This window comes from Coregonus clupeaformis, chromosome 23 (assembly GCF_020615455.1).
Source record: "Coregonus clupeaformis isolate EN_2021a chromosome 23, ASM2061545v1, whole genome shotgun sequence".
NCBI lineage: Eukaryota > Metazoa > Chordata > Actinopteri > Salmoniformes > Salmonidae > Coregonus > Coregonus clupeaformis.
In genome coordinates this window covers 22,314,555-22,334,970 of record NC_059214.1, presented here as the reverse complement: position 1 = coordinate 22,334,970, position 20,416 = coordinate 22,314,555, and the positions used below count along the sequence as shown (strand labels likewise).

Here is a 20,416-nt window from a genome sequence, read left to right as displayed (position 1 = left end):
GTTTCCAGTATCTCGTGGACTGGGAGGGGTATGGTCCTGAAGAGAGGAGTTGGATTCCGCGGCGACAGATCCTAGATGCTGACCTCATCCGTGACTTCTACCGCCTCCATCCTGGCGCTCCGGGGAGTCCCGCCCGGTGGCGTTCGTCGGAGGGGGACTGTAACGATCCCGGCAGTCTGAGTCGGGTCCTGTCTGTGGACTAGTTTTTTCTGCTCGGGATCTCCAGTTTCCCGAGGGTTCTGGAACGCTCCGGGGAGCTCTCTTGATTTCCGCACCTGCATCCCATCAGCAATCTGCACACCTGGTCCTGATCATCACCCTTCTTAGGCTCTGGCCTAACATCCATTCCCTGCCGGATCGTTAGCCATGAACAGTAGGTTTACCAGAGTATCAGTCTTAGAGCTTCTAGCGTTAGTTTTGTTGTTTTGCACCTTGTTGGTTTGTTGTTTACTTACCTCCGTTTTGTTCCATCTGCAGTCACTCGTCCGGAACCTTCATCCAACCTCTGCCTGGTGGTCGGCGGCTGCCGAGCCATGATTGGATCAACCACTGCACCCCCAACAACTAATCAACGCCGCCCGCTCTGTTCCCTGGATTATTCAGCATCACTCTTGAATTTGTAAATTAACACTCACCTTCGTTTCAACTTACCTTGTCCTGGTCTGCTTCTGGGTTCTGGCTTTGTAACTCGTGACATTCGCACCTTTTCCGTGTACCCCAGAGAATGAAAGGGGTTCTTCAACAAAAAGTCAACAACGTTTGCGGTAGCATTGGCGGCGAAAGGTGCACACTCGAGCTGGTAGCTAGCTACTGCTACTTGCTACTGAAGTTAGCAAGGCAAATTTCAATAAATTGCACTAACTGGACACAAAAATAAAGTTATAAAACCAAGAACATTATTTATAATCTACCTCCTCCGTCTCCTGTAATTTGAAGAAACTCATTTGAATTGAATAATATCAAAAAAATGCTCAACTATCCCTTTTCAATCTCCATCCAATAATGTCACCAACTCACCAAGCTTCTCAACACATAGAAGCCCCCCATAATGCTCTGCGTCACAACCCCAATACAACACACTAGGTTCGTTCTCTGATCCTAATCCTATGATTGGATGGACATGTCAGTTCATACTAAAAAAGCTTTGATTGGTTGGAGGACGTCCTCCGGAACTGGTCATAATTACCATGTAGGTCTATGGAAGTGGGTGAGGCCTACGAGCCTCCTAGGTTTTGTATTGAAGTCAAGGTACCCAGAGGAGGACAGAAGCTAGCTGTCCTCCAGCTACACCATGGTGCTACCCCAGAGAGTGCTGTTGAAGTTACTAGAGACCTTCATTGCAAAACAGTGTGTTTTAATCAATTATTTGCTGACATATGAATATATTTAGGATAGTGTTATCTAAAAAGGATAACTTCTTTAGTGTTTCACTATTGTTTTTGTTAATGACATTTCACTGAGGAGGATGGTACTACACTTCCTCCTCTGAGGAGCCTCCACTGCCTTGCACACTCTTGCCTGCATCTAGCTGATCTAGGGTGTAATCATTAGTCCAACAGTTGCAAACGAGAGATTCAGGTATGTTTATCCCCATTTCGTTCCATTTGCTTCCGTTTAGGAAACTTTTTTCAACAGAATCGGCGGAATGAATACACCCCTGATCACACGCAAACAGTTCACTTTCATAGCAGCCACATATAAACAGCTCGTTGTATTCTGACCTTTTCCCTTCGCTTTTGGACTTCAGTGCACAACACATCAGCTGTCTGTGACCAGGTGAAAAAACCTTTCCAAGCCAAACCTTCATATCATAACCGCTACACACAGCCTACAATTGTTGTCACCATATTAGCTAAAGTAACGTCATAATCAACATAGCTAATAGAACTAACACGTTAGTACACCCGCTACAATCATGCAGTACAGTGTACAGCCAGTAATCAGTTTAGCAGTTACACCGGTGGGCCCCGGTGGCAATACATTTGTAAAACCAAAACGCTTACTTTGACTTGGAAGAGTTCCAGTGTTGGATAGTCATAGCCAGCTAGCTAACATAGCATCCCTCTGTTTGAGCCGGGTGTTTGAGTAGGCTAAACTAGCTATCTGCATTTGCTAGCTTATTAAGTGAAAGTGAAAAAAATTACGAAATGTCTCTCTCTCCATATTTTATGCGCTGCAGTGCTAGCTGGCTGTAGCTTATGTAGTACTAGATTCATTCTCTGATCCTTTGATTGGGTGGACAACGTGTCAGTTCATGCTGCAAGAGCTCTGATAGGTTGGAGGATGTCCTCCGGAAGTTGTCATAATTACTGTGTAAGTCTATGGAAGGGGTTGAGAACTCCTAGGTTTTGTATTCAAGTCAATGTACCCAGAGGAGGACGGAAGATAGCTGTCCTCCGGCTACACCATGGTGCTACCGTACAGACTGCTGTTGAGGCTACTGTAGACCTTCATTACAAAGCAATGTGTTTTAATCTATTATTTGGTGACGTGAATATGTAATGTTTCACTATTTTTATGAAATTCACTGAGAAGGATGGTCCTCCCCTTCCTCCTCTGAGGAGCCTCCACTGTTATGTCCAGATTTCAGTTACTATTCCATATAGCCCATCTGAACAGTACAGTTCCCTTAACTTGCCTTATTTGAAGTCCCCGTTTTGTGACTGTCAAATTTGTACAGCGCCTCACACTCATCACACATAACATATTTCTCAAACATTAGGCTACTGTTCTGGCCCTCCCTTGTCTTTATTTTCGACTCTCCATTTCGCAGCTTTTCTCTAATTGAATTCAACTCCGACATTGGCCTTTTTGCCTTAGTGGATCGACGTTAACTTTTCTGCCCAAGTTTCCAAAAGCATTTGGTAATTGTTGTGTATTTGGCATGCTTACAGTTAGGCCTTAAAGCTTAGGCTTATGCACTAACGCCAGATAAAAATAATGAAAGAAAAACCTCAATGAGCCTATAGATATGAATTGCACAAGAATTATACATTTATGGATTTTTTATGCATCATTTTTTCTTTATTCAACCCGCCCGCCATTCATCCACACTATATTTCATGACCCTAAACCCCCCCCCGACCCGCGGATATAACCGCGGGGACTGCGGGCTATGAGTCAACCCGCCCATCACTAACACACACACACACACACTGTGCTCTGCTAGCCCACCTGCAACAATATGTTACAGACCAGCCCAGCTCAACTAGAGTGGAGAAACAAATTGCATAAGACATAGATAAGAGTCTGTTTAACGAAGCGAGAGAGAGAGAGAGAGAGAGAGAGAGAGAGACACAGAGTGTGTTTAAACACGGCTGGGGTGGAGAGCACAATTAGAGCCGCAGGCAAAACTACTGTTGAATCTAGTGGATCTGCCCACACACCACAGTCACCATCAAGAGCCCATGTGTCATTTTGACCCATTGGCCCAGAATGATTCCAGATGGTGAATACTGAACATTTTCCCTCCACAGACTCTGATATTAGCTTCGCTTGCTGCAATATTGAGCTGTGAGAGCATGTTGACAGTGGTCTGTGGAGTGATTTAGTGAAGAGACTTAGAGAGGTCTCAATGGAGGATCCTCTCTCTTACAGTGTTTTTGTTGTGCTTTGTTGATTTAACTCTCTCCCTCTTTTGATTCCCCTCTTTCTCTTTGTCTTTCTCTCTTTGCCTTTCTCAGGACAGGCTCAGCCTTATCTCTGTTATATGGAACCTCAGCTACTCTCGAGCACCACCACTTCAACCATGCTGTAATGATCCTTCAGAGTGAGGTAAGGCATATCACTGGACCACCTGTGTCACTACTGACAGACTACAAACATCATTTTGTGCAGGATTACAAAAAGCCACATTCTCAACGCGTCCGTATTTTCCACAGAGAGGCAATCAAAATAGACAAACATCACTCTACCCCCCCAAAATCAATGTCATTACAAAAACAATGATTGGTTGAGAGAGACGTTTTAAGCAAGCGACTGATTTTGTGTGGTCAGACAGACAGGTGGTAATTAGCTGTGTTTTCATGGTGTCTGCTGAAACAAGAGTTAGCCAGCAGGGCTCCATTAGACTCGTTATCACGATGCTGACGACACAGTAAGCTGACAAATGTTTGCTGTGAATAGCATAATGGTTTCTGTTGATACAGGGGCTGAATTACTGCCATGGTCATTAGCATATAAATGAACAGTGAGTCTAATTCAAGGGGAAAAGAATGAGCTCACGTATTCAGTCCATCAACCAGCAGGAACCATTCATTAAAACGTAACTTCTTGACGAACGAACGGCACTCCCTCCGCTATCAGTCTCTCTCTCTCAATCTTTCTATTTTCTTCTTATTAAGATAGATTGAGAAAACCCCTCTACGTCTCTGCCATTGTGGTATTGAATATTTCATGGGAACCAATGAACTGAGGATCTGGGCTGGTCTTGCGGTGCTGTGCTGGGGAAAACCTCAGTCTCAGCTGGAGCATGAACAGAGACAATCAGGGGGTCAACCAGTTCAAGAAGCCCATCTCTCTCCACCCCCATATCCCTCCATCTCTCTCTTCTAGGGCATTCCCCTGGTGATGGGCACTTTAAGTGGGACTGGGGTATATTGTATATATGATGGAGAGAGATATGTTGGAGTGATATAAAAAGGAGAGAGAGTGAGAAGTGGCACTTACTTCTTAAGAGCTTTCCCTCTGATCCCTGATGGTACGTCTTCCTGCCTCTGGCAGATTTGCCTTTGACTCCAGCTCACGCACACACACACACACACACACACACACACACACACACACATACACACTCTGAGTGTCATGCTTACACCATCCCCTTTATCAGCACTACACACACTGATGTGACACTCGAGGAATCCCTCTCAAGTCACAGACTAAATGTGCTGACAGCCACAAAGTCATGCTGGAGCTGCTAGTCAGATCATTACACCTTTAATTTGCTCAGGTAGAGATTGGACTAGATTTAGCCACAAAACACTGTTTAGGTTATTTATTCACCTGTCCCGGGTTAAGGAAATCCGCTAAAAAGATTGTGTTCGCTTTGATGAAGTAGACAAAGCCTGGTGCCAGATCTGTTTGTGCTCTTGCCAACTCAAATGCTGTCATTGTTGAGCCAAGAGTGACAGGGAGTTGGCATGATAGCACAAACAGACCGGCACTCAGGCTGAATTAGACAGTGATCCATGACATGTTTTGTGAGCCTCTTCTTCTGTGTGTGTCCTTGCAGGGACACAACATCTTCTCCAACCTGTCGTCCAGAGAATACGGTGACCTCATGCAGCTGTTGAAACAGTCCATCCTGGCCACAGACCTCACTCTATATTTTGAGTATGTACTTTATTGTATCCGGCAGATGGGATTTGATATAAACATATGCGAGGATATCGTCTCATACAACATAAAGCGTAGTGCAGTCATTGTAGTTGTTTTGTCCATATTATAGCTGGTTTCATCTGATTATTGTTTTTACATACAAACTTGATGTACAGGGAAAGAATGCACTGTCTGTATTCTCATGTTCACAGCTCTTGGTTAGATAACAAATATTCTAGTCTGTACTGCCCCCTTGTGGATTGTATATCACTCACACTAGAATGAACAAAATGGACTAGAATTCATCCTTCCTCTCTTTTAGGAACAGGAACACCTTTTTTGAGCTGGTCAACAAAGGTGAATACAACTGGAACGTGAAAGGCCACAGAGACATGTGTAGGTAAGTATATCATTGTGATGTAGAAAACATGGTGTTTTTAGGCGTCGTGGGTGTTTTAGCTGAGATCACGAATGTCTCACTGAACTCTCTCAGGTCCATGTTGATGACAGCGTGTGACTTGGGGGCCGTCACCAAACCCTGGGAAATATCACGCAAGGTAAAAAAGGACAGGCTATTTCATTCATGCTGCCTGGAAAAGTGTATATTAGGATATTCTGAATATTCTCAGGCCTGTCATTTCACTGTATGCCTGTAAAAATCCTTGTATTCTCTCATGCTAATAGTTGTTCTGATGTTCTCCTGTTAGGTGGCAGAGCTGGTCACCAGTGAGTTCTTTGAGCAGGGGGACAGAGAGAGATCTGAACTGAAGCTCACGCCATCTGTGAGTTCATCATCATATGAGCAAATTATCCACTGTTGTTTTTGGCCTAAAGAAAGCCTATGACATAAGCAGGTGTGAAAGTAAGGCGGTACGGTCCGGTACGGCGTCCCGGAAAAATGAATAGTGGGGGTACACTGCGCCGGTAAAACATGAGCCTATCACAATCATTCAAAAAAATGTCAAGAAAACTAGGCTTTTACACCATTATTTATCATTACCGCATGTCAGAGGCATGAGAAAGGAGCGAATAGGTTTGAAAACAGGTGGTATAGCCTACGCTCCAAAATGTGATGTGGTTCAACAAGAAGCTTGTGCACACATAGGAGGTCCTGTACCGGGAAGAAATGTAATCTACTTTTACCCCTGGCCATAGGACTTATAGTCTAGACATTGGTCATTTGTTACATAGAGCTTGCATCACACTGTGTGAGAGAGGAGAGTTGTCAGCTAGTACACCGAGTCCCTCTACTGCAGGGTTTCCCAACTGGCGGCTCGCCAAGTTTCCATAGCAAAATTGTTTAATTGTTGGACATAAAAAGACTAAAAACACCAGCAAATCAGCTCCAAATGATTTGAATACTGTTCCAAAGTATTCCCACGTATAATAGAGAGATATACTGTATGTGATCGTATACAAATGTAAGCAAGGTTTGAAATGATTATGTTTTAGTCAAATATTATATCTGTTTGGGCTTCTTACGGTCTACAAATTATATTCCGGCCCCCTGACCATCCGCTCAAGAAAAATGATCTAGTTGATGATCCCTGCTCTACAGTGCCTAAAGCAGTCTTTGGACTAGGTTTTTAATCAGGTGGCTCTGTATGTCCTAGAATAATGCTCTTACACAAGCCTGTTACCAAACACTTACAACATCTATTTAACCTCTGCACCTGTCTATAGGTGACAGAAAGAAGTGACAACGACACCTTCCTATAATCACATTGGCTGCCGTGTCCTCCTAACCAGTAGATAACAGGGGCCATAAAATGTATCATAACTCTTCTATGAATGATTTAAAAAATCCTGCAAGATAATCCTAGATAAATATAGATTAAATGTCTTACTTTGGTCAGCCTTGACATGAGTCAACTCATCATTCTACACTGAGTGTACAAAACATTAGGAACACCTTCCTAATATTGAGTTGCACCCCCTTTTGCCCTCAGAACAGCCTCAATGTTGACTCCAATGCTTCCCACAGTTGTGTCAAGTTTGATGGATGTCCTTTAGGTGGTGGACCATTCTTGATACACACAGGAAACTGTTGAGTGAAAAACCCAGTTGCAGTTCTTGACACACTCAAACCAGTGCGCCTGGCACCTACTACCATACCCCGTTCAAAGGCACTTAAATCTTTTGTCTTTCCCATTCAGCCTCTGAATGGAACACATACACAATCCATGTCTCAATTGTCTCAAGGCTTAAAAACCCTTCATCTACACTGATTGAAGTGGATTTAACAGGTGACATCAATAACGGATCATAGCTTTCACCTGGATTCACCTGGTCAGTCTATGTCATGGAAAGAGCAGGTGTTCTTAATGTTTTGTACACTCAGTGTATATTCTACATGTATAAGTACTGTATTCAAAGCCAAAGCACTAAAATAGAAGAATTCCTGGTGTTTTATTTCAGAGCTTTGAAGTCCAAACGGTGCTGCAGGTTCTTAGGGAGTAGAGCAGAGCAGCGTCCGTCTGTAATTACTGCCGGTTGACTAATCACGCCCGGCCACATTGGTTCCCCTCTGAAGTAGCTAGCTAATGCACTAGCCTCAGGTTGCTTTTCAGCCTGTGTCAAACCCTTTAGCGCTGAGCGTGTGTGTGGGTGTTGTGAATTAAATATTCAACTCAATATTCAAGCGTAGCCCAGTAACTATCTGTGAAGCGCAGCCTCTCTCTCTGGAGCCTCAGAAGTTCATGCAGCAAGAGAGGAGACTGAGGCAGAATGGAAAATAGGATCTGGAATGAACTTGTTTGGCATAACGGGAAAGGGTGCATTTTATACATTCAGTTCTACAACAGCACTGACAAACATTGCAGTACTGAAGTGTGCACTGACAAACATTGCAGTACTGAAGTGTACATTCATGTGCTAGGACTAGAAGCCATTCCCCTTTTTTCTCCTACTCTTATTTCCCGACGTGCGAGCCTGTCTTTGTGTAGCCCAAGTTGTACTCTTAAGGAGCCTACCGTTACTCCTTAAGGTCCAAAGACTATTTTAACAAACCGAGCGCAATGGTCAATCTAAGCGCTGGCGCTATAGGTTCGGGATGTCTCATAAATGCTATTTTCACAACCACAATTATCAGCGCAGTTGCTGGCGTTGGCGCGAAAGGCCTTGGTTTTGATGAATAAACAAGTTGTGGGTGTGTCGAGGCTTGGCCCCTCACTAGCCAATCAGGACGTGCGCCATGGCTAAATAAGTGGTTGCTTCAAGTTGTGTATATTTACGGTCGTTTATGTATTGCCTTGGAATCAGCTCCAATTCCAATGTTAGTCCATTATAGTTTGTTAAACAGCTCACAGAAACAAAATAACAACATGTATACCTATCCCATCTTTGCTAAATACACTGCTCAAAAAAATAAAGGGAACACTTAAACAACACAATGTAACTCCAAGTCAATCACACTTCTGTGAAATCAAACTGTCCACTTAGGAAGCAACACTGATTGACATTAAATTTCACATGCTGTTGTGCAAATGGAATAGACAACAGGTGGAAATTATAGGCAATTGGCAAGACACCCCCAATAAAGGACTGGTTTTGCAGGTGGTGACCACAGACCACTTCTCAGTTCCTATGCTTCCTGGCTGATGTTTTGGTCACTTTTGAATGCTGGCGGTGCTTTCACTCTAGTGGTAGCATGAGACGGAGTCTACAACCCACACAAGTGGCTCAGGTAGTGCAGCTCATCCAGGATGGCACATCAATGCAAGCTGTGGCAAGAAGGTTTGCTGTGTCTGTCAGCGTAGTGTCCAGAGCATGGAGGCGCTACCAGGAGACAGGCCAGTACATCAGGAGACGTGGAGGAGGCCGTAGGAGGGCAACAACCCAGCAGCAGGACTGCTACCTCCGCCTTTGTGCAAGGAGGAGCAGGAGGAGCACTGCCAGAGCCCCTGCAAAATGACCTCCAGCAGGCCACAAATGTGCATGTGTCTGCTCAAACGGTCAGAAACAGACTCCATGAGGGTGGTATGAGGGCCCGACGTCCACAGGTGGGGGTTGTGCTTACAGCCCAACACCGTGCAGGACGTTTGGCATTTGCCAGAGAACACCAAGATTGGCAAATTCGCCACTGGCGCCCTGTGCTCTTCACAGATGAAAGCAGGTTCACACTGAGCACATGTGACAGACGTGACAGAGTCTGGAGACGCCGTGGAGAACGTTCTGCTGCCTGCAACATCCTCCAGCATGACTGGTTTGGCAGTGGGTCAGTCATGGTGTGGGGTGGCATTTCTTTGGGGGGCCGCACAGCCCTCCATGTGCTCGCCAGAGGTAGCCTGACTGCCATTAGGTACCGGCCCGCCCGTTCCCCAGACCTGAATCCAATTGAGCACATCTGGGACATCATGTCTCGCTCCATCCACCAACACCACGTTGCACCACAGACTGTCCAGGAGTTGGCGGATGCTTTAGTCCAGGTCTGGGAGGAGATCCCTCAGGAGACCATCCGCCACCTCATCAGGAGCATGCCCAGGCGTTGTAGGGAGGTCATACAGGCACGTGGAGGCCACACACACTACTGAGCCTAATTTTGACTTGTTTTAAGGACATTACATCAAAGTTGGATCAGCCTGTAGTGTGGTTTTCCACTTTAATTTTGAGGGTGACTCCAAATCCAGACCTCCATGGGTTGATAAATTTGATTTCCATTGATAATTTTTGTGTGATTTTGTTGTCAGCACATTCAACTATGTAAAGAAAAGTATTTAATAAGATTATTTCATTCATTCAGATCTAGGATGTGTTATTTTAGTGTTCCCTTTATTTTTTTGAGCAGTGTAGTAGGCCTAGGGTAACGGTAGCCTACCGAGGGCTTGTTTTTTTTAAATCACAAAAAAAACAGAACACAAACAATTGATACAGGAAAATAACTTCTAAATACTTGGTTCACCGGTATTCACCGATGTTCTAATCTCTCGTTTCACGATGGGCATGGACACATGTAGCCTACATCATGGAGGGGTTTTTACACACGTTCAAATCATGGCTAAAATAATGTAGGCCTGACTATAACACATAGATAAAAAGGGAATGTCAGCTCACTGTGTTGCTCCTCTCAAACATTATATTTTAATAAAGCTTTGGTGATTAAGATTTATTTTCAAGCGGTCTCACAAGCCAAACACTTTATCGACGGTCTTGACTAGCCTAATTGATTAAATTGGGCAGGACAAAAAGAAAACAGCCTTCATTGAGAGGGGAGGCTATGCATCGTTTTTAATAAAATAAAACGTGAGTGTTTTATGTTTCTTAATACGAAGTATACAGGCACCAAAAGCACATCTTGTCCGATGCGCATATGGGCATTGTGTGTCACGGCTGGATAGGCTGCGTTTCCGCTGTCAAAATTCATGCCATAACCAACTGCGTTACCGCTAAAACCAGCTTTTGGTTGGTCTTAAATATCACTACCAGCGCTGCCTGAAATTAGCACTTTGGATCATGTTTTTAAGGACACACCTCAAATATATCCACCCCTCCCATGCTGATGTTAGACAGGTACATTACCGAACCTGGCGTTAGGGCTGGAAAATGCCAGTTCGCCAGTTTTTACATGACGAAATTGCAAACTAATGTGCGTTTGACACTAGCGCCAGAAATAGAGCCATATATGTTCAGAGGTAGACTGGCTCTGGCAGCCAAAACAGCCAAATACCCTATCTAAACGTGAATCGATTCTCAATTGCTATACGGTTCTAGAAACATAAAAGCCTTTACTTTCATATCACATCAAAATAATTTCACAAATGCAAAATATACACTTACTCTACACTGTTTTAACCGGCTTTATCACAGTTGCAGCTGACAGTATTTTTCAGTGACAACACGTTTCTGGCAGCCTTCTTCCGTTACACACATTTACATTTAAGTCATTTAGCAGACGCTCTTATCCAGAGCGATTTACTAATTGGTGCACACAGGTGTTCGGAGCATGCTAAATAGCGAATTAGCACAGGTGGTCCCTCTGTTTTCTGTCTCTCTTCCGTAAACACGCGCTGTAACATGGAGATATGGCCGTTTGGGAACACTAACCCCACAAAGTTGTGTATCAATTTAACCTTTTGTTTTTTGGAAATTATTTCTCACTGATTTGAAAGATAAGGTCCGTATGCTTCCAAAACCGTACCGCAAGCGATGCGTGTTAATGTTCAGACCGAGCGTCGGGGCTCTTAACAAAACTCCACCCTACAAAAGACGCCTTCGTCCAATGACTCTTATGTGTAATGTAATGGAACTGAGAGTCATGATCAAGGGCTAGTCTGTGTGTAGGAAGGAAGTGGAACAGACGGTGAAGGAATCATGAGGCTTAAGCGTGTGTTTGTTTTCCAGGCCATTTTTGATCGAAACCGGAAGGACGAGTTGCCGGGCCTGCAGCTGGAGTGGATCGATGGGATCTGTGCTCCGCTTTATGAGGTAATCCTCCGCAATGCCTCCTCAACCTCCCCAAACCCTAGGGGACTCAATCTGTTGCTGGTACTACCACCAAGTACTACTAGCTACATAGCCCTCTCTATAAACATCAGAGGAGGCCTGCCATTGTCCCTAATGACGCCAGCAGGGGAAATGTCACTGCAGTGAACATTCTTTCCTTTTAGAGACATCTCTTAGAAAAATACGATTTTTTTTTATTTTTTATCTCTGAAATAACTCCAAGGACATGTTCTATTTGCGAATACTGTACTAGAATGAGGCCTCATTTCCAGATCTTGAGAATGCCAAGCAAACAAATGCATTGAATGAGGGAAGCATTGACGTTAGTGATGATGATGATACAGTATATTACATGCTTAACTCCCTTTCATGCAGGTATAGTGTGCCTCACTGCACAGCACTGAAAGGGGAGAGAGGGAATTAATAGGGAGAGTCAGCTCTGTGCTCTCATTGTGTGCATGTATGCGTGCGTACGTGGGTGTGTGCGAATGAGCCAGGTCATGACGTCTGCGTCAGTGAGTGTGTGTGTGTGGGAGACAGAGGAAGACTGACTGACTGACTGACTGACTGACTGACTTCCAGGGAAGATCAAGGCCACTGATAAAGATAAGGAGAGTTAGAGGCCAAGAGCACAGAGCAAACAGGGAATGCCATACAGTATAAACAGTTGGTAGACATGATTTTTGCCAGATAAACACTGCCAGATTAAAAAACGGTAAATATGTTTTCACATACCGAATATATTTTGATTGACAAACGTAGGGCTACTATATTGTAATATTATGGCAAATATACTTTCAAACGTTAGATTAATTCAGGAACAACTTGTGTTAAAAGCGATGGTAGACTGCCATGTTTTCCCTATAGCTTTGAAAACTCTACATTATTAGAACAAAGGGATTTGCTTTCTGTGTGGCGATGTCTGTCTGTCTTTAGATGCAGACTCACACAATGGCCTGCAAATGCTAATGTTTAGAGAATGCAGATATCCAGCTCACAACCATACCGCCACCAATTAGAGGAGAGAGAGAGGGGAGCAGGAGGAAGTTCAGAGGCGCCAGGGTTTTGTGTCTGTGGGAGGAAGAGAATCTCACTGATCTCCCTCTCTTCGTGCTGCTGTGTGGAATATTAATCCTGCGTTATATAACCTCCCATCTTCAAAGCCCACCAGATAACCATGGCTCTCCATCTATATCCCCACTCTTTCTGTCTACTGCACTAGAATACTGATGCTGGAACAAGAAAAATGGGTTTTTAGAAGGAAGGAGAAAGGAAGAGGGAGACATTGGCAGGATCCTAGTTGAAAATCCTCCTCTATTATCCAGCCATACTAGTCAAACTCAGAGAGATTAAGTTGATCACAGAGTGGGTTTGTCCATCCGAGGAACTTGGAGCTATTACAGCAGCACACACAGGGTGTAATGGCAACTCCCTAACAGGAATCAAAGTCTCTAAGTCTTTACAGAAGCCTCACCATCTGTACATGTAGAGACTGAGTGCTCTAACAACAACCTGCCATGGTGACTAGAGGGGGAGATGGGCCTATGTAGTGTAGGGCCGGGTTCCAAATTGCACCCTATTCCATAGGGCTCCGGTCAAAAGTAGTGCACTACATAGGGAATAGGGTACCATTTGGGATGCACCCTAGTGGTTTAGTAATGGTAGAACTGTATGAATCAATGTGCTTGGAGCTCTCCCAAATTCACAATGGAAACAAACCATTTGGAGTATTTAATATTCACTATGGAATGTTTTGGACATACGGTCACTAGGTTCTAGTTAGAAGTGCAAACTAAAAGCCCTCTGGAAATTATTATGCATAGCATATGAATGAGAGGCCATGTGGAATCTTTTGATCATGTAAATGTAGGGCTTGACTTCTGAACTGCACCGAATTAGAAAACAGAACTTCAGTGTACCTCCTCAATTGTTGTGTGAGTTAGTGAGTGCACCCTCTGAATACAAATGCTTTTCAAATCCCCCTAGCTGTTGTAACAGGTTTGACAGTTTCAGGTTTGACAGTTTCAGGCAACAGGCAGTTCCGAAGATCATTTTCTGGCATGAAGATTGTACTGATTTGACTCATAAAACATGTATGGAGACGTTCCATGTGCCAGCCATAACACACACTGGCGAGGATGATGAGATACTGAACAGATTCTCATAGACAATTCTTGTAGCGTTTTATAACATTGTGAGTTATTCCACTCATATATATTAATACTGTATATTGTGTTCTATGTTGTTATGTGTCTTACATGTCCCAATCCATCACCAGATATAAAGTTCCCTATCCGGATATAAAAGTTATGTGAATTGAATTGATAGCATAAATTAAAGTATCCCCTGTTGTCGTGGCAATGTGTACAGTATCTCTTCCTAAATGGTGGCTTTGTGTTTTGTGTCTGTTGTGGAAAGTGTTTGTGTTTTCATATGAAACGTGGGTTAATTATTGTACAATGGAAAGCCAAGTGATTTAGATAACATTTAAAGGAGCTAAATGCAGTGTAAAGAGAACCCCCCACGTCTCTGAGGTAATTCATTAAAGGCTGGATGAAAGGCAATGTGTCACAGTGACTGAATTGTGGTTTACAATTCCACAGAAAAAAATGACACTAGTAACTAATTACAGTCCAGTAAGTCATTTTTTTGTTTATATTAACCCAGTGAGCACTGTCCAACACTGACATCCATGGACGTTGAAAAGACGTTGACATTTGGTCCGTCCACCCTGGCCTTGAGTTCAACATCCACATATGTCCGGTCTAGACCAGACTTTATTCAGCCCAAACATAGACGTCTATGAGTGGTTCAGACTTGTTCCGGACCGTCCTTGATTTGGCCCAAAAAAAGACGTCTATGATTGGTTCAGATATGGCAAAGTTTGGACAGCACAGTACAGTACAGTACTGTAAAGCACAGCAGAGTACACAGTAGAGTACAGTTACATTTAATAAAAAGTACAGTAGAGTTCAGTACAGTAGAGTACAGTATAATGTTTTGTATTGTACTGTAACCTACTGTATTTGAGTCTACTGAACTAAACTGTACTGTATGGCACTGTGCTCTACGGCATTGTAATGTTGTTTTTTTGTTGTTGTGAGATGCATATTTTTTGTATGATGAAGAATGTACGAAGTGCAAGATGGTCTTCATTTATCTCACTTCATAACACCCTCTCTCTCTTTTTTCCTTCTCCCTTTCTCTTCTCCTTCCCCCTCTCTCTCTCTCTTCTGCCTCTCTCCAGACCTTGGTGAAAATAAACCCCAAGCTCCAGCCAATGGTTGACTTGATCCAGGCTAACAGGGCCAAGTGGGAGGAGCTGAACAAAGAGAGACAACGCAGCCAGAGTGAGTCCAATCCCACAAGCCATTGCAGCAGTGACACCACAGAAACAAGAACTTGTTCTTTGGGCGACACACCTTGCAACACACCTTGCTGTGCAGGTGACCCTCCCAAACCTGCAAGCTAGCTCCTGCTAACCTCTCCAGGCAATATTTCCTCTGCCTCTTAGCTTCTTTACTCTTCAACGCAGCCTGCAGAATAGGCAGTGCAGTGCAGTGCATGCAGAGATTATTGGGCTCTGCTTGCTTTTGCCACTAGAGATGGGCTTTAGACTGTCACCACGGTCAAGGTGTTTCCTGCTCCTTCCACAGCTACTTCCTGTGTGGGAAACCGAGAGAGCTGTGTCTGACATGTTAGTCAGAGCAGCACAGCTAGTTATTCCTCTGACCATTACAAGTGTGAGGAAACTTCAGACCTCTGTGTCAAAATGGCAACCAGTAATAAGGCAGGTTTAGGAGAAAGCTGCAACCTCACTACAAGGTGCATGGAGAGTATGTAGAGAGGACCTAACTGTTGTTTTTCTGTACTGTCATTATGTCATCCCTTGCGTTGCTTTCGATATCTGTTGCTAGAATATTGTTCTTGGGGATTGTAGTTACTCTTTTTTATTTTGTACAGATGGTACATGCAAATGCAGTTGCTGTTTTGGAGTCCTGGAGTTAGCTAGTGTTGAGGGTCAAGGGGTTGGGAACCAGCAGGGCCTGTGGCAAAGCTTGCAATGCAAATCCTTCGCTCCACTCCGCTCCTTGTGCCTTGTGCCTTGTTTAAAACTCCTTATGAAAAATGCATGGCGTCTTCACACACTGAGATTCTTCTATAGTTTGAGAGATTATATTTGACCATTCTGAGTTTGGTCTTGATCCCCTGTTTCAGTTGGAGAGTATTTAATATATGTAATGTTACATTAGAAGTATTACTGACCCAGAATACTTGTTTTATACTCCACATGATTGAAAAGGGATCAATCACACACATAGAAAAATGTGCCTTTACAAAATTGTTCTGATCATTTCACATTTTATGAATAATTTACCAATTCACAATTAGGCTCCCATCCCATTGGTTTACTAATTTCAATTATGTGATTGTTTTTAGTCGATGGCCTTTAGATGACCACTGCAATGCAGACGTTATACTATTGTGCAGGTTGATTCAACAGAGAATGGCTATAGATTCTGCTGAAGCTATTTCAGCTGAGGAAAAGGTGCATCAGGGGAATGTCACACAAATAGTGTAATGGCAGCTCATTCCTTACTAGTGTACCTCAGAATACCATGTCAGTACATAACAGAGCTAACTATTCACACAAAAATCAAAACTTACAATTGTCCTAAACTATGAACACATTTGGATCCCTTTAGAACAGAACGTGTCCATGCTGTAGCTGCATTAGGTTCCATTTTGAAGTTTTATTTGGGGTATGAATTGTGTTGTAGCTTTGTTAATTGGAGTTTTAAAATGTAGCTGTGCGCATTGTGTGGCATGGATCTTTGTGCTACTGTATTTGGGTTGAAACAAATTGACAATGGGAAATTGAATTGCATGAGGTGTGACTACAGTATTGAAATCAAACAACTGCTATGGATGTAGCAAACAAAAACATGAGCCAACAAATACCTCGTATTTTGAACTTTAATATTAATATGCATATGACTATTTAATTTAATTGCATGGATTATACAATTGCATCATGTTTGGTGAAGTATTAACATTGCTGTAATATTTTTATTACATTTGGTTTCAAATGTGGCCAATTTTTACTTGGTACTGTCTTCTTTAGCATTTAGAAACAGCTTATTGTATTTCTTCATATTTTCCCTCTGTTACTACCAATGATTTATATATACACTAGAAGACTGACAGGGGGCGCTGTTTTGAAGCCACCTCGCCTCCATCTTGGCACTCCCCCACGGTGTAAAAAATATTTTGTATTATATAGAAATGCATTTATTAATGTTTACATTTGTTTTAGCCACGTTTATTCTATTACAGACACCTTAATGCATACTTTTAAATTATATTATGTCAGAAAACATACATATTTAAAACATTTTCCTTGAAGTATCATTTTTAAGTACAAACAAATATTTAAATAGATGTAATTTTGTCCTGGAAACATTTAATTGAAATACTGTCCTTGAAACATTTAATTGAAATACTGTCCTTGAAACATTTAATTGAAATACTGTAGAATTCCATTCATTCCTATGGAGGACTGCTTCTTCTGGGGAGTGCCAATATGGCTGACCAGCGGCGTCAAGCCTCTCATTGGCCAATACATAGTATCGGCAATCCAGGGTTTATATACATCATTGATTACTACTCTTTTCTCATTAAGCGAGGTGAACTTGACGGATCTATACAGGCATGTTACTGGAAAATGTGCAATGTTTTTGTTAAGTTGAAATAAAAATGTGCTGCTAGTTGTCTGTTCCTTCAATATTTTGTAAGGATGTGTAAGGGATTCCATTCTCTAATGAAGAGTACACATGCACAATATTTTCCTGTTACGGTACTGACCCCATGTGGACAAATGGGTACATAGGAATAAATAGGATGGAAGCAATCTGAACAGTTGCATTGGAGCATTACAGTACTATCTCCTTATCGAGTGTCTGATTACCTGCTGAGCAGTTATTAAAATCAGGACAAGGTTGGAAATGTGTCCGCACAAGACCTACTGTAGAAATAACTCAGAAATATTCATACCTGGTGGCATACATTCCAAAAGAACAGTGTATTAGGAACACCTTCCTAATATTGAGTTGCACCCCTGTTTGCCCTCAACAGCCTCAATTAGTCTGGGCATGGACTCTACAAGGTGTCGAAAGCATTCCACAGGGATGTTGGCCCATGTTGACTCCAATGCTACCCTCAGTTGGTCAAGTTGACCGGACGTCCTTTGGGTGTTGGACCGTTCTTGATACACACGGGAAACTGTTGAGCGTGAATAACCCAGCAGCATTGCAGTTTTTGACACACTCAAACTGGTGCACCTGGCACCTACCATACCCTGTTCAAATGCACTTCAATATTTTGTCTTGCCCATTCATCCTCAATGGCACACATACACAATCCATGTCAAGGCTTAAAAATCCTTCTTTAACCTGTCTCCTCCCCTTGATGATGGGCAAGTACAATGATTGAAGTGGATTTAATAAGTGACATCAATAAGGGATCATAGCTTTGACCTGGATTCACCTGGTCAGTCTCATGGAAAGATGTTCCTAATGTTTTGTACACTCATTGTAAATTCAGGGTGGTGGTATATAAATCAACATGGATGATCATTTGTAATTACAATAGATCTCTGAAAGATGATGTGATTGCTACATATCTGAACGTAGCTGTTCCCCAGCTCAGTGCTGTGTTCCTCATGTTGACGTCAGCAACAGTAGCAGCAGCAGTGTGTGGGTGGGTGAGTGGGAGGATGAATCTCAGGGGAGCTGCTGGAGATACCTTTGACAGGAAGCACAGAAAGGATGTGTGCTACAGCAACTCCTCCGTGCTGGATTACCTTGAGCTTGAAGGTTGAGTCAAATGCGTGTCTTAGAGGACGAGTGGGCGGCCGAACAATGCCTGGATGTTTATGAGGACCGGGCCCTTTGCTCTGCTGACCGTCAAGCCCTCTGTGTGTGTTTGTGTGTGTGAGCACTAGGAAGCTGAGAGGAGAATATGTGTTCTGACATCACCTGTGTGAGGGACAAGCGGTGACATTTCCTGTCAATTGGCTACAGTATTTCCATTAAACTGAACGGAAACTGATGTCATTCTACAAGACAACTGCTGGTTTTATTTCAATTTATTGCACAAACAGCATTAACAAAATGTACTTGAATGTTAATATATTATCAAGAATTGGAAAATAACAAACATTCACATTTCAAGCTCTCGTTAAGTTCTCTTTCGATATGATCACAAGAAGTAAAAGCATGAAACTGATCAGAAAATGCTGGCTCGGGCCCCATCATTTCATTGGAGCTGGAGATGAGAGACTTGGGCAGGAAGGTGACATGGGGTGACACACAATGCACTGTGGGAAAGCTGTGAGGCTAGGTTGGGAACAGGAGGAGCGAAGTCATACAGTAGCAGTGACAGAAAAATGGTAGCACAACATTGCATGTTGTATCTTTCTCTAGCACCGTACAGTAGAATCCATGTCTGCGAATTCCGGATTGGCCACAACATCAACACATGCCTCCCAAAGAGAGGCCAAATTTAGCTGCACAATCACTGGTAAAATGTGACAAAGGTACAATTTTGCCTCAAATGTATCCTTTCCAACAAAACCACAATACTAGGACACTCACCAGACTAGCAATTAATTCTGATTTATTTTTGTGTAAATACAACTCCTAACTACAAGCAACTTATTTTGAAGTAGTGACAATTGTAATTTTATTTTAATGAAGTTTTGTCTGATATGAACAGGAATAAGTACTGTACATGTAATACTTACAGCAACAGTTTTTATGCATTTTTAGATATTTCTAGAGATGGTGTCTGGATATTTGCATATATAAATAATAAAACAAGTATCATCAGGATATATACAGTACCAGTCAAACAAATCAAAATATATTTTATATTATTCAAAGTAGCCACCCTTTGCCTTGATGACAGCTTTGCACACTCTTGGCATTCTCTCAACCAGCTTAATGAAGAATGCTTTTCCAACAGTCTTGAAGGAGTTCCCACATATGCTGAGCACTTGTTGGCTGCTTTTCCTTCACTCTGCGGTCCAACTCATCCCAAACCATCTCAATTGGGTTGAGGTTGGGTGATTGTGGAGGCCAGGTCATCTGATGCAGCACTCCATCACTCTCCTTCTTGGTAAAATAGCCCTTACACAGCCTGGAGGTGTGTTTTGGGTCATTGTCCTATTGAAAAACAAATGATAGTCCCACTAAGCGCAAACCAGATGGGATGGCGTATCGCTGCAGAATGCTGTGGTAGCCATGCTGGTTAAGTGTGCCTTGAATTCTAAATAAATCACAGACAGTGTCACCAGCAAAGCACCCCCACACCATCACACCTCCTCCATGCTTCACAGTGGGAACCACACATGCGGAGATCATCCATTCACCTACTCTGCGTCTCATAAAGATACGGCAGATGAAACCAAAAATCTCACATTTGGACTCATCAGACCAAAGGACAGATTTCCACCGGTCTAATGTCCATTGCTCATGTTTCTTGGCCCAAGCAAGTCTCTTCTTATTATTGGTGTCCTTTAGTAGTGTTTCTTTGCAGCAATTCGACCATGAAGGCCTGATTCACGCAGTCTCCTCTGAACAGTTGATGTTGAGATGTG

At 42.9% G+C, this 20,416-nt stretch overlaps 1 protein-coding gene across 1 annotated transcript in view; it reads left to right on the top strand.

Moving 5' to 3' along the window:
- The window catches only part of pde11a (phosphodiesterase 11a), a 74,982-nt gene extending 57,978 nt beyond the window's left edge, over window positions 1–17,004 (top strand). The window contains exons 14-20 of the mRNA XM_041844281.2: window positions 3,684–3,774; window positions 5,231–5,331; window positions 5,639–5,716; window positions 5,810–5,873; window positions 6,024–6,098; window positions 11,656–11,739; window positions 15,005–17,004. Coding sequence (XP_041700215.1) covers window positions 3,684–3,774; window positions 5,231–5,331; window positions 5,639–5,716; window positions 5,810–5,873; window positions 6,024–6,098; window positions 11,656–11,739; window positions 15,005–15,229 — 718 coding nt within the window. The 3' untranslated portion in view covers window positions 15,230–17,004. The remainder of the gene's footprint in view (window positions 1–3,683; window positions 3,775–5,230; window positions 5,332–5,638; window positions 5,717–5,809; window positions 5,874–6,023; window positions 6,099–11,655; window positions 11,740–15,004) is intronic.
- Window positions 17,005–20,416: the final 3,412 nt, after the last annotated feature.